The sequence below is a fragment of the Cherax quadricarinatus genome, chromosome 43, assembly GCF_038502225.1.
Source record: "Cherax quadricarinatus isolate ZL_2023a chromosome 43, ASM3850222v1, whole genome shotgun sequence".
NCBI classification, from domain to species: Eukaryota; Metazoa; Arthropoda; class Malacostraca; order Decapoda; family Parastacidae; genus Cherax; species Cherax quadricarinatus.
This window is the reverse complement of record NC_091334.1, coordinates 28,111,250-28,126,349: the sequence shown is the minus strand read 5'-3', so window position 1 is coordinate 28,126,349 and position 15,100 is coordinate 28,111,250. Positions and strand designations below refer to the sequence as shown.

At 46.2% G+C, this 15,100-nt stretch overlaps 1 protein-coding gene across 1 annotated transcript; it reads left to right on the top strand.

Moving 5' to 3' along the window:
• Nucleotides 1-8,288: 8,288 nt before the first annotated feature.
• LOC138853902 (uncharacterized) lies at nt 8,289-15,100 on the top strand. The gene is made up of 4 exons (XM_070093492.1): nt 8,289-8,404; nt 11,842-11,944; nt 13,910-14,002; nt 14,775-15,100. Exons 1-4 carry the CDS (start codon nt 8,391-8,393, stop codon nt 14,913-14,915), a joined length of 351 nt encoding a protein of 116 aa, XP_069949593.1. The 5' UTR covers nt 8,289-8,390; the 3' UTR covers nt 14,916-15,100.

The following is a 15,100-nucleotide window of genomic DNA, read 5'->3' as shown; positions in this document are numbered from 1 at the left end:
GACCCCTTACTACACTTCGATACGTATGTTCGTAATGCCTTTGCGAATAATCACTCAGTTATTGCCATATTTTTTGACCTTGAGAAGGCATATGACACAACCTGGAGGTATAATATTTTGGCTCAAGCCCACTCCTTAGGCCTCCGAGGCAATCTACCATCCTTCCTTAAGAACTTTTTAACTGACAGACACTTCCGTGTTCGAGTCAATAATGTTCTTTCCCCGGACTTCGTCCAAGCTGAAGGTGTCCCTCAGGGATGTGTTCTGAGCACAACACTTTTTCTCCTTGCTGTAAATGATTTGGCCTCTGTTCTTCCACCCAATATTTGGTCATCACTCTATGTTGATGACTTCGCTATTGCTTGTGCAGGCGCTGACTGTCATCTCATTGCAGTTTCTCTCCAGCATGCGGTCGACCGTGTTTCCACTTGGGCCACCACGCATGGGTTTAAATTTTCAAGTACCAAAACTCACCAAATTACTTTCACTAGACGCTCTGTCATCTCCGATCATCCTTTGTATCTCTATGGCTCCCGTATCCCCGAACGTGATACAGTCAGGTTTCTTGGCCTTCTCTTTGACCGTAGGTTATCCTGGAAACCTCACATTACCTCTCTGAAGGCAACTTGTCACAGCCGGCTAAACCTTCTTGAAACCCTTGCTCATCTTTCCTGGGGAGCTGATCGTCGAACTCTACTTCGCCTACATTCGGCCCTGGTTTTATCGAAACTCGATTATGGTGACCAGATTTATTCCGCAGCCTTTCCTGCTACTCTCTCTAGCCTTAACCCCATCCATTACCAAGGATTACGTTGATGCCTTGGTGCTTTTCGCTCTTCCCCTGTTGAGAGCCTCTATGCAGAAGCAAATGCTCCATCCTTGTCTGATCGCCGTGATGCCCATTGCCTTCGCTACAATCCTTCCATTTATAGAATGGTCACCGATATTAGTAGACATTCTTTATTTGTTCGCTGCCCCTGTTTGCTCCATCCTTTTTCTCTTCACTTACATTCGCTCTTGTCTTCTCTTCAATTACCACCTTTATATGTTCATGTAGCATCTCACTTTTCCCTACCCCCCTGGGAAGTTCCAGCTGTTCGGGTCTGTTCTTTCTCACTCCCTTGCTCGAAAGCCCAACTGCCTACGGTGGCTTCCTGCTCTCTTTTTCTTGATCACTTCCATTCTCATTCTCATGCCATCGCTGTGTACACAGATGGCTCTAAGTCTTCAGACGGCGTCGGATTCACAGCAGTGTTTCCGGACAGCATCGTGCGGGGGCATTTACTATCTTCGGCTAGCATATTTACTGCTGAATTGTATGCCATTCTTGCAGCACTTATTCGAATCGCATCTATGCCTGTATCATCATTTGTGGTAGTCTCAGACTCCCTTAGTGCTCTACAGGCTATACGAAAATTTGATACATCTCACCCCCTAGTTCTCCATATCCAACTTTGGCTACGCCGTATCTCTACCAACCATAAAGATACTGTTTTTTGTTGAGTCCCTGGTCATGTCGACGTACAGGGCAATGAACAGGCAGACACTGCTGCGCGGTCAGCAGTACATGACCAACCAATTTCCTATAGAGGTGTTCCATTTTTGGACTATTTTGCTGCAATAGCTACCCACCTTCACACGCATTGGCAACAACGTTGGTCAACTCTGCTTGGCAACAAACTTCATTCTATTAAACCGAGCATAGGTTACTGGCCATCTTCTTGTCATCAGTTCCGAGGTTGGGAGACCACCCTCTCCCGCCTTCTCATTGGCCACACTCGTCTTACTCATGGGTATCTAATGGAGAGGCACCCTGTTCCTCTCTGTGAGCAGTGTAAAGTTCCAGTATCGATTAGCCACATTCTGTTAGACTGCCCTCTCTATCAACGAGCACGCAGAATTTACCTCCAACGTCGTCTTCGTTCTACTACTCTCTCTTTACCTTCCCTTCTTGCTGATGGACCCTCCTTTAATCCTGACTCTCTCATTGACTTCTTGACAACGACTGATTTACTCCACAAACTCCGATGATGATACCTTTCGCACTCCCCTCAGCCCTTTCTAGCTCAGTCTCTTGCTGCCCTTTACCCTTTCACCATCCACTGCCCCGCTGTTATCTGTAACCTATTACTCATCCATCTCCCTTTTGCCACCTGATGCCCTCTCTTCCTTCCTGCCCTGCAGCGCTGTATAGCCCTTGTGGCTTAGCGCTTCTTTTTTATTATAATAATAATAATGGAATACTGCTGTACACTAACGGCCCCTTACAAGGCAGTTGAAATTGCTGACCTGGAGAGTATACAAAGAACTTTCACGGCACACATAAGTATGATAAGGCACCTAAACTAATGGGAACGGTTGAAGGTCCTTGACCTGTATTATCTAGGTATATTTTACTTCCTCCTTTGAGCCATGTATATCAGGTCCATATGTCAGAAGTTAAATTGAATAACATTAAAATTTTTTTTGAGAGTCAAGCCCCAGATAAGGAGCCTACTGCACAATTTTCAGTCCAAGCTACCCTAAGGACCACTATCTTATTATAACTATCCTCTGTTATTTCTCACTGTTTTGTGTTCTAACCAAAAATCTGTGTCTCCCTCTTCTCCTATGACTTGATAATTTTATCCCTTTCACTATTAAAAGAGCAGGTGGTGGCAGCACACTTCTTAGAGAATAGAATGTTATCTTCTATTCTCAAATTCTATTAATTTCCCCCTTGTTATTTGTTTCGTATATTCTCATACTTTTGTCCACTCTGAGTCTGTATCTGACGGAACAGATAATATAGCATCATCTGGTGCTCTGTGGACCCCAGGGTGGGACTAAGACGGGAGCTGCATTTCATCTGGCAGATTTGGAGGAAAGAAAAGACGGGCAAAGATGGAGCCCCTGAGAGACATAGACTAGATGATTTCCAATATCTGTAACGACTTCAAGAAAGCTTCCAATGCTGACTGACACCGGCAACCCTACAAACAGGAGCCAGCTCTGGAGAGTACTTGCTAGTCACTTATCGTACATTTTAAGAAACTACTCATAGAAGAAGCCGAAGTGACGTTAGAAACAATCTCACCAACAAGTGTGTTTAGGTAAGACACATATGCAACAGTTAGGTATCTTTATTATGAAACGTTTCGCCTACACAGTAGGCTTCTTCAGTCAAGTACAGAAAAGTTGATAGAAGCAGAAGATACTTGAAGACGATGTAATCAGTCCATCACCCTTAAAGTTTTGAGGTGGTCAGTCCCTCAGTCTGGAGAAGAGCATTGTTCCATAGTATGAAACAATATGAAGTTGAAGTGACAGGATGGAGCCTTATATAGAGCCAGGAGGTGAGACTTAGGGACTGACCACCTCAAAACTTTAAGGGTGATGGACTGATTACATCGTCTTCAAGTATCTTCTGCTTCTATCAACTTTTCTGTACTTGACTGAAGAAGCCTACTGTGTAGGCGAAACGTTTCATAATAAAGATACCTAACTGTTGCATATGTGTCTTACCTAACAACCTGTCGGTATTTTATACCATTTTAATGTTCAAGTGTGTTTAGCTACACAGATGTCACCTGCTTAAAATCAAGGAGTCGCTCTGTGCTCCTATTGTAACGATACTGACACAATGGAGTATGTTTTAAACGTGGTGCACGAGCACAAGCAGGAGACCACGAAGGCACACATTTCTGAGGGTGTCTACCTGAGGTTTGAGGGGAATGTATTCGAGGCTGCGGTTAAAACCGAGGACAAAAATAGTTGCAATAGTCTAGCAGTTAAGGAGAAATGAGAAGGGTCATTAAAAACAGTTTCATGCGGGTAAAGATCCCAGTTCGCCAGGTTAAACTAACAACGTTGAGGAGGGTGAGAATGCAAAGAAAATTAAGAAGATTGGAAAATCGTCACTGTCATGTAAATTTGGGAGCACAGACCAGGTAGTGCAGTTGATGAGGAGCAAACTGAGAGATCAGTACAACAGAGAGATTGAGTGCGAAGGTCAAAATGGGTGGGAGTTTACATGGAGTTTACCTGGAGAGAGTTCCGGGGGTCAACGCCCCCGCGGCCCGGTCTGTGACCAGGCCTCCTGGTGGATCAGAGCCTGATCAACCAGGCTGTTACTGCTGGCTGCACGCAAACCAACGTACGAGCCACAGTCCGGCTGGTCAGGAACCGACTTTAGGTGCTTGTCCAGTGCCAGCTTGAAGACTGCCAGGGGTCTGTTGGTAATCCCCCTTAGGTATGCTGGGAGGCAGTTGAACAGTCTTGGGCCCCTTACACTTATTATATGGTCTCTTAACGTGCTAGTGACACCCCTGCTTTTCATTGGGGGGATGTTGCATCGTCTGCCAAGTCTTTTGCTTTCGTAGTGAGTGATTTTCGTGTGCAAGTTCGGTACTAGTCCCTCTAGGATTTTCCAGGTGTATATAATCATGTATCTCTCCCGCCTGCATTCCAGCAAATACAGGTTTAGAAACCTCAAGCGCTCCTAATAATTGAGGTGTTTTATCTCAGTTATGCGCGCCGTGAAGGTTCTCTGTACATTTTCTAGGTCAGCAATTTCACCTGCCTTGAAAGGTGCTGTTAGTGTGCAGCAATATTCAAGCCTAGATAGAACAAGTGACCTGAAGAGTGTCATCATGGGCTTGGCCTCCCTAGTTTTGAAGGTTCTCATTATCCATCCTGTCATTTTTCTAGCAGATGCGATTGATACAATGTTATGGTCCTTGAAGGTGAGATCCTCCGACATGATCACTCCCAGGTCTTTGACGTTGGTGTTTCGCTCTATTTTGTGGCCAGAATTTGTTTTGTACTCTGATGAAGATTTAATTTCCTCGTGTTTACCATATCTGAGTAATTGAAATTTCTCATCGTTGAACTTCATATTGTTTTCTGCAGCCCACTGAAAGATTTAGTTGATGTCCGCCTGAAGCCTTGCAGTGTCTGCAATGGAAGACACTGTCATGCAGATTCGGGTGTCATCTGCAAAGGAAGACACGGTGCTGTGGCTGACATCCTTGTCAATGTCGGATATGAGGATGAGGAACAAGATGGGAGCGAGTACTGTGCCTTGTGGAACAGAGCTTTTCACCGTAGCTGCCTCGGACTTTACTCTGTAAAGTAAAAGGACACAAGTGCAACTAATGTGACATTTATTGTAGCAACGTTTCACTCTCCAGGAGCTCCTGGAGAGTGAAACGTTGCTACAATAAATGTCACATTAGTTGCACTTGTGTCCTTTTACTTTACATATTGTCGGTAATTCTACCAACTTTATTACAATCGGACTTTACTCTGTTGACGACTACTCTCTGTGTTCTGTTAGTGAGGAAATTATAGATCCATCGACCGACTTTTCCTGTTATTCCTTTAGCACGCATTTTGTGCGCTATTACGCCATGGTCACACTTGTCGAAGGCTTTTGCAAAGTCTGTATATATTACATCTGCATTCTTTTTGTCTTCTAGTGCATCTAGGACCTTGTCGTAGTGATCCAATAGTTGAGACAGACAGGAGCGACCTATTCTAAACCCATGTTGCCCTGGGTTGTGTAACTGATGGGTTTCTAGATGGGTGGTGATCTTGCTTCTTAGGACCCTTTCAAAGATTTTTATGATATGGGATGTTAGTGCTATCGGTCTGTAGTTCTTTGCTGTTGCTTTACTGCCCCCTTTGTGGAGTGGGGCTATGTCTGTTGTTTTTAGTAACTGTGAGACGACCCCCGTGTCCATGCTCCCTCTCCATAGGATGGAAAAGGCTCGTGATAGGGGCTTCTTGCAGTTCTTGATGAACAAGGGAGTACAAGTATTTAAAACATGGCGGGGGTAAAGAAGTTATAAGAGCCTCTGACTGATCACCGTGAGACTCACAGTGAGATCCTCCATGAGGAAATGAACACTGATGAGCACTGAAATCAACAAATAAGAGATGGCGGTAAGGAAGACACCAGAAATGCAACAGAAAGTAGGCAGGAGCAGTAGAGATGTGAAGACGATGTACTGATGGGTGATGGACTGATTACATCGTCTTCACATCTCTACTGCTCCTGCCTACTTTCTGTACTCGACTGAAGAAGCCTATTGTGTAAGCGAAACGTTTCGGAATAAAGTTGGCTAAATGTTGCCTATGTGTCTTATCTACCAACCTGTCGGTATTGTATACCATTTGATAATCACTCTGTCAGACACTGCAACACAATGGCATCTTGGTACAGAAGAGAAAACACCTTGGGCAACTTTTTCAAGTGAAAATTGTTTGATCTGAGAGGGACATAACCTCCCAGTGGCTACATTCTCACTATTATTACTCTGCACCTCTCCTTCCAGCAGTATTTAAGTCTCAACACTATCACTTGATCTTCAGTTAGTTCCAGACTTTGGAACAGAACTTCTCCAGGCTGAGGGACTGACAACCTCAAATCTACGACTTCAAGGGTGATGGACTGATTACATCGTCTTCACATCTCTACTGCTCCTGCCTACTTTCTGTACTCAACTGAAGAAGCCTACTGTGTAGGCGAAACGTTTCGGAATAAAGTTGCCTAAATGTTGCCTATGTGTCTTATCTACCAACCTGTCGGTATTGTATACCATTTGATAATCACTTTAAAGACAACTTGAGAGAGAATGTAGAGTCAGACGAAGCAACATACGCTCCAGGTACATTTGTACCTGCTTCTTCCACATGTAGTGTACCATATCCAGAGAACACTTGGAGAAGAGTGGTGGAACACCTAGAAAGGAATGATCTCATCAACAGCAGCCAACATGGTTTCACGGATGGGAAATCCTGTGTCACAAACCTACTGGAGTTCTATGACAGGGTGACAGCAGTAAGACAAGAGAGAGAGAGGGTTGGGTCGATTGCATTTTCTTGGACTGCAAGAAGGCGTTTGACACAATTCCACACAAGAGATTAGTTCCACACAAGAGATTAGTTCAGGGAATACTTGTCAGGAAGACAGCAGCGAGTCATGGTACGTGGTGAGGTATTAGAGTGGGCGCCTGTGACCAGCGAGGTCTCACAAGGGTCAATCCTAGGACCAGTGCTGTTTCTAGTATTTGTGAACGACATGACGGAAGGAATAGACTCCGAAGTGTCCCTGTTTGCAGATGACGTGAAGTTGATGAGAAGAATTCATTCAATTGAAGACCAGGCAGAACTACAAAGGGATCTGGACAGGCTGCAGACCTGGTCCAGCAATTGGTTCCTGGAGTTCAACCCCACCAAGTGCAAAGTCATGAAGATTGGGGAAGGGCAAAGAAGAGTGCAGACTTAGTACAGTCTAGGGGGCCAGAGACTACAAACCTCACTCAAGGAAAAAGATCTTGGGGTGAGTATAACACTGGGCACATCTGAAGTGCACATCAACCAAATAACTGCTGCAGCATATGGGCGCCTAGCAAACCTCAGAACAGCATTCCGACATCTTAATAAGGAATCGTTCAGGACCCTGTACACCGTGTACGTTAGGCCCATATTGGAGTATGCGGCACCGGTTTGGAACCCACACCTAGCCAAGCACGTAAAGAAACTAGAGAAAGTGCAAAGGTTTGCAACAAGACTAGTCCCAGAGCTAAGGGGTATGTCCTACGAGGAGAGGTTAAGGGAAATCAACCTGACGACACTGGAGGGCAGGAGAGATAGGGGGGACATGATAACGACATACAAAATACTGAGAGGAATTGACAAGGTGGACAAAGACAGAATGTTCCAGAGATGGGACACAGCAACACGGGGACACAGTTGGGATGTTAGGAAGTATTTCTTCAGCCACAGAGTAGTCAGGAAGTGGAATGTAATTTGGGAAGCGATGTAGTGGAGGCAGGATCCATACATAGCTTTAAGCAGAGGTATGATGAAGCTCACGGTTCAGGGAGAGTGACTTAGTAGCGACCAGTGAAGAGGCGGGGGCCAGGAGCTAGGACTCGACCCCTGCAACCTCAACTAGGTGAGTACAAGTAGGTGAGTACACACACAACTGGTTAATGGGATTTCAAGTCTATCTACCAGTCGAGGGGTGATTAAGACCGGTCATCACAACCACTCAAGAATACTTTAATACCTAAAACAATCATTAATACAAACTACCGGTATGTATACCGGTAGTTTGTATATAGTGTATATACACCTCCCAGTGTATATACACCCAGGGATATACATCTCTGTGTATATATATGCTCGTGTGGTGGCTGTTAGCGTTGTATGCTTAATGGGGGGTGGGGTGGGGTATTCCTGAGGGGTAGGGGTATTTTAGGGAGGGGTAGGGGTAGGGGGGTAGGGGGTCACGTGACCAGGGGGGTTGTTGTGAGGTCAAGGTGGTGGGGTGTAGAAGTCAGTGGTGGTCTTTATGTAATTCTGAGTGTGAGGGTGATACACGTCTCCCAGCCTGATACACCATGACCAGAACTATGTAAGTATACGTCTGTATACTCCACCTGTGTATGTATGATCTCTCAAGTATAATGTTGTATATCTGTATATACATAACACGGTGGCTGTATGTACGCAAGGGCTTGATATCTGTGTATAGGCTGTATACATACTAAAGTATACATTAGTTAGTGTATACTTGATATACACAAGTCTGTAATGGATTTAAATCCTCTTAACAAATGTGTTAAATCATGGAAAATTCTCTTGTAGCAGATAGCCTTGAAACTTAACTAGCTGCCCATAATACAACATCCATAGTTAGGTGTGTATACACAGAAGACGGTGTATATATCTGGGAATTAACTGTTCACCTAGCAGTACTGCCAGAGTGCAAAACGTGTATCAGGCTTCAGTTTTAGTTTATAGTGTTTATTATGCACCCCTATAACCAACCTGTGGGTCCAGGGACTGTAACTCAACATTGGAGGTACATAATGGGTCCAGGGTCCGGACAACAAAGGTATAATAGCTGAACAATTTGCAAAGGTAATGAATTATCCAGGCGTCGGTCAGAATCATCCAGGCGTCGGTCTGTCTTCACTACACTAGGAACTCGGGCCAAATATTGAGTATTCAGGTGGACCCAGTGTTGAGTGTTTTGCAAGTTCAACCAGACTGTTCTGGCTCTCATTAGAAAGGATTGCTCTTAGAGGTAGTGTTGTGGTTATTGGGGGAGGTGGGTGGGTAGTTAAGGGTGGGGGGGTGACCGAGGCCACCATGACGTGGGGGGGGTGACTGAGGCCACTATGACGTGGGGGGGGTGACTGAAGCCACTATGACGTGGGGGGGGGGGGGTGACTGAAGCCACTATGACGTGGGGGGGGGTGACTGAAGCCACTATGACGTGGGGGGGGGGTGACTGAAGCCACTATGACGTGGGGGGGGGTGACTGAAGCCACTATGACGTGGGGGGGTGACTGAAGCCACTATGACGTGTGGGGGGGGTGACTGAAGCCACTATGACGTGGGGGGGGGGTGACTGAAGCCACTATGACGTGACGGGGGGGGTGACTGAAGCCACTATGACGTGGGGGGGGTGACTGAAGCCACTATGACGTGGGGGGGGTGACTGAAGCCACTATGACGTGACGGGGGGGGGGTGACTGAAGCCACTATGACGTGGGGGGGGGGTGACTGAAGCCACTATGACGTGGGGGGGGGTGACTGAAGCCACTATGACGTGGGGGGGGGTGACTGAAGCCACTATGACGTGGGGGGGGGTGACTGAAGCCACTATGACGTGGGGGGGGGGTGACTGAAGCCACTATGACGTGGGGGGGGGTGACTGAAGCCACTATGACGTGGGGGGGGGGGGTGACTGAAGCCACTATGACGTGGGGGGGGGTGACTGAAGCCACTATGACGGGGGGGGTGACTGAAGCCACTATGACGTGGGGGGGGGGGGTGACTGAAGCCACTATGACGTGGGGGGGGGTGACTGAAGCCACTATGACGTGGGGGGGTGACTGAAGCCACTATGACGTGGGGGGGGGGTGACTGAAGCCACTATGACGTGGGGGGGGGGGTGACTGAAGCCACTATGACGGGGGGGGGGTGACTGAAGCCACTATGACGTGGGGGGGGGGGTGACTGAAGCCACTATGACGGGGGGGGGGTGACTGAAGCCACTATGACGTGGGGGGGGGGGGTGACTGAAGCCACTATGACGTGGGGGGGGTGACTGAAACCACTATGACGTGGGGGGGGGTGACTGAAGCCACTATGACGTGGGGGGGGGTGACTGAAGCCACTATGACGTGGGGGGGGGGGTGACTGAAGCCACTATGACGTGGGGGGGGGGTGACTGAAGCCACTATGACGTGGGGGGGTGACTGAAGCCACTATGACGTGGGGGGGGGGTGACTGAAGCCACTATGACGTGGGGGGGGGTGACTGAAGCCACTATGACGTGGGGGGGGGTGACTGAAGCCACTATGACGTGGGGGGGGTGACTGAAGCCACTATGACGTGGGGGGGGTGACTGAAGCCACTATGACGTGGGGGGGGTGACTGAAGCCACTATGACGTGGGGGGGGTGACTGAAGCCACTAGGACGTGGGGGGGGGTGACTGAAGCCACTATGAAGGGCACAAGTTGGCAAACTTAAAATTTGGAGCAATATCTTAATTTACATGTACATGTACTTGTATACCTTGTACATGTACTTGTATACCTTGTACATGTACTTGTATACCTTGTACATGTACTTGTATACCTTGTACATGTACTTGTATACCTTGTACATGTACTTGTATACCTTGTACATGTACTTGTATACCTTGTACATGTACTTGTATACCTTGTGCACGTACTTGTATACCTTGTGCACGTACTTGTATACCTTGTACACGTACTTGTATACCTTGTACACGTACTTGTATACCTTGTACTTGTATACCATGTACAAGGTATACAGACCATAGTTGACATCAATGACATACTACTATAGAGAAAATCACTTATGCTGAGCATTTCCCGCAAATTAGGTCAGTTTTGTCCTAGGATGCCACCCACACCAGTCCCCTAACGCCCAGGATGCCACCCACACCAGTCCCCTAACGCCCAGGATGCCACCCACACCAGTCCCCTAACGCCCAGGATGCCACCCACACCAGTCCCCTAACGCCCAGGATGCCACCCACACCAGTCCCCTAACGCCCAGGTACCTATTTTACTGCTAGGTGAACATGGACAGCAGGTGTCTTAATGAAACGCGTCCCTAATGTTTCCCAGCCGTACCGGATAAGATTCGAACTCCGGATCTGTGTGAGGTGAGTGCGCTACCGATCAAGCTACGGGACACCTAGGGCTTAACTAGATTCTGAAAGTTAGTTTAATATGTTTATTATGCACCCCATACCCATCCTGTGGGCGGTAGTCAAAAGATTAGAGGTACATAATGGGTCCAGGGACTGGGCCTCAAAGTTTTGATAGCTGAGCAAGTTACAGAGGCAATGAATTCACAATTTACAAAGGTAATGAACTCACAATTTACAAAGGTAATGAACTCCAGGTAGGTCTAGTCACAATCATTACAAGTTACAAAGGTATTTACAGATTAGAGGTACACAATGGGTCCAGGGACCGGGCTCCAAAGTTTTGATGGCTGAACTAGGTACAAGGTAATGAACTCACAAGTTACAAAGGTAATGAACTCGCAAGTTACAAAGGTAATGAATACTGTAAGAATGGTTACTTACGTTTATACATGGCTGCAATCATGAACAAATTTTAGAGTAATGAGCAATTCACACTTCCACACCCGGTCACAACTGTAGTGAGTTATTGGTGCAAATGTTGATTGCTGAGTCTCTCTCTCTCTCTCACTCTGAAAGACAGCTTGATTATCAGTCTGGCAGTACTGCTGTGAAGGGGTAGTGTTTAGTAAGGTCTAATTAACCATTTTTATTTCAGTGTATTATCGTCCTTTTTGCTGGTGTCGGTGCTGGTGTCTGCCCAGGAGGATCAAAACCTTGCTCCAGAACCCCGGATCTGGAGCCCTGGACGTATTACTCAGGCAAGTGGTTGTCTCTTGAAGCACATTGACCTCTATTACGGGTTTAGTGCTTCCCACTAATTGTAATTATTGGCCCAAAGTTAGTGTTACGTACCAGTCAGGTTCCTGGGAGGTCCTATAATCGTACCAAGAAGTCCTCTTGTATTCAATACTCTTGTTTTGAGTTGTCTAATTCATAAATACCACAAATATTACCCTGGTTCTGTTCCGTGGTATCTATTGCCTGGTGCCTGATTGTTCTTCTGATCTTGGGGGGGGGGGGAATAACATTAGTGCAGTTATCCTTCGAAAAGTCAGTGTTGTAGAGATGAGCAAAGTTTACATCTCTGTGTCGTCAAAGATTTAAGTTGTACCATGAATTAAGGTTAGATCCTGGACGTCACCTAACGACATAAAGCAAATGCAATAATTATGTACAAGGTAGATTATAGTAGGTGGGGGGGGAGAATTAAACGTGTTATTAGAAGACGGGAACTGGGGTGCCTAATAACCCCCTGTCTTCCCCCCTGTCTGTCCAATAGCTTCCCATAAACTGCTTCAATAATGCCTATTGCCCTCCCCCCCTGGTAATCAGATTACCTGCCTCCTAAGCCTTATAAATTTGAGTCATCATTGACCTGCAGATAATTCCACAGGTCTACTCCAGAGAAAGTTAACCAGGGGGATTCTGACTTCTAAACTCGCAAATTTCTTTCAAATCTCGACTCTATCTAGGGATCTGCAAGCGAAATTCTTGGTTAGTAGTCCCATTAAAAAAATAAAAACCACGGGCAGGGTTAGAACCCGGGATCAGTCTCAAAACTCCAGACCGTCGCGTTAGCCACTGGGCAGCTAGCCACAGTAAGATTCATTATTTGTGGTCACAGCAGTGGCCTATGCTAACCTTCCTATGGTGTATAAATATACCAAGTTGGATGAATCTTGAAGCTAGCTGGTCCAGTGGCTAACGCGATGGTCTGGAGTTTTGACTCTGATCGCGGGTTCTAACTCCACCCGTGGTGTGGTTTGTTTACAAGTGTCATTACGATTAAGCGAGTATAGTTGTCCCATAGTTATCTTAGCCCTTTAGACAGTTTCTCTGCAAGATGCAGTATTCACTAATATTGCATAGTTGAATTCAACAAAATTCTGAACTTCTTGCTTAAAGTGGGCTGGAATTTTATTAATTGTTAAAAATAATCTCACGCTTCAAGACTTATTTTTAGTTTTGACAGCTTGTCAGCTCTCTTGAGGGAACTGAAAAAGCCATGGTCACAATACAAGAACATTGTATCAACATACCTGGCCCCCAGACTAGCACCTCCACAAACATTGATGGCACAAGTGTAAGTCTGAGGACTGCCAGATCAACCTGGTTGATCTCACAAGTCCGACCAAGTGTTGCTTCCTTCTTCTCTAAATCCTTTATAGAGCAAAGATGTAGTATGAGATGCCAGACTTGACACATCCAGAAAAGATTTCTGGCATTAGCAAAGATACCATAGAGCAGAACCAGGGCAACCTTCACCCTAGCAAATCACCTGTCACTGTTGCCTAGGAAAACTCCCAGCACATAGTAACGTAACTCTAAGATAATCTCCGGTAGTCTGCTGCCTCTGAGTAACGCCTGACTTGTACTGTCTCTAAAGTATACTAGAGGAATCTAGTACCAGTTACATTGTAGACCCTAAGTTGTCTTCAAGAGGGAGTTAGATACTTAAAATCTCTGCTAGATCAGCCGGGATGTACTTCGTATGTTGGACTACTTGCGGCCAGCAGTAACAGCCTAGATAAGGACCTGATCTACAGGCAGGCCTGGCCGTGGACCGGGCCGCGGGGGCGTCGACCCCCGGAATACCCTGTAGTCTGTAGATAGCCTGTGTAGATAGTCTTCTAAGCTGTCAGAGGTAATATGTAAGGTTACTGTAGTGGGTAACTTTTACACATAATGAATTTAAAAGCATAGAAATACCTTTTATTTTCCAGGTGACTTTGGCTGTTGTTGAGTCAACATTATTAACATTGATGTTAGTGTTCCCTCAAGTGATGGATCCCATCGTTGCCTTCATCAATCAACACGTGAGTACTTTATAACGTTGGTTTTCTGACGTTGTGCTGCTGATTGCGGGGATAGGACTTAAATCTTAGGCTTTTTGAGAGCTGTAGAGCCAGGAATAAGAGGCCTTGTAATTTTAAGGGTGCTTCCCCCATCTCTCATAATCGCTAACTTTTCACTTATCTAAGCTTTAAGTGATGACCTAAGCTGTCTCATCTTGGTCACTTCACCCTTCTAGTTGAAGGTCTGGGGGGGGGGAGGGGAGGGGTAACCTGTTTTAGACATGACTTTAGGTTTTCTACTCAAGCTTTGGTTAAAAGCTTAATTTTCCAAACTAAGTTGTGCAACTGGTGAGATTAGGCCTAAATGCTTCTCCTTTTAACAACCTGTCTGTCTTAACCAAGCATTTTAAGATAGGCCTACCATGCTGGTAACTTAGACGTGGCCTGGTGGCAAAAGCTCTCGCTTCTCAGGGCGATGGTCCGGGTTCGATTCCCGGCGAAGGTAGAAACATTGGACGTGTTTCCTTACACCGGTTCTGTTCATCGATCAGTAAAATGGGGTACCTGGGTGTTAGTGGACTGGTGTGGGTCGCATCCTGGGACAAAACTGACCTAATTTGGTCTGTATACCTTGTACATATACACACAGATATTATTGCCTGATACATTGTCAGCCTGGCTCAGCGTTATGACCCTTGTGGGTTTAGCGCTTAGTTTGCATTACAATGAGGCTGGTTAGTGCCGGATATTACACTGTACCGGATAGGAACCTTAATATTGTGTCATCTGGCAGGTTGGCAGCTCAGGGTCGAGGCGCCGGAGAGAACTAAGAACACTGGTGAGTGAACAAGCCGGGACCATACACAAGCTTATTCTGGAGGCCATAGACCAGTTTGAGGACCTTGATGCATCTATTTCCATGGTCACCCAATAGACCATTCTAGAGGGCGATAGATCAGTTTGAAGATCCAGCCGTTTCTATCCATGGTGACACGATAGATCGAAGTCTATCCTGCCTTCTATTCTTCAGTCCAGACGCTCCGCCTGAACTCCTCTTCTAAATCAATATCTAAAACGCAGTGTTCCGCATTTGCGCCTCTGGTCTCTAATTTTCAATGT

Excerpts from the sequence above, each read along its gene's own strand:
- LOC138853902 (XM_070093492.1), top strand. Across the intron at positions 11,945-13,909 it reads GCCCTGGACGTATTACTCAG|GTGACTTTGGCTGTTGTTGA; the intron begins GCAAGTGGTTGT and ends TTTATTTTCCAG. Across the intron at positions 14,003-14,774 it reads TTGCCTTCATCAATCAACAC|GTTGGCAGCTCAGGGTCGAG; the intron begins GTGAGTACTTTA and ends GTCATCTGGCAG.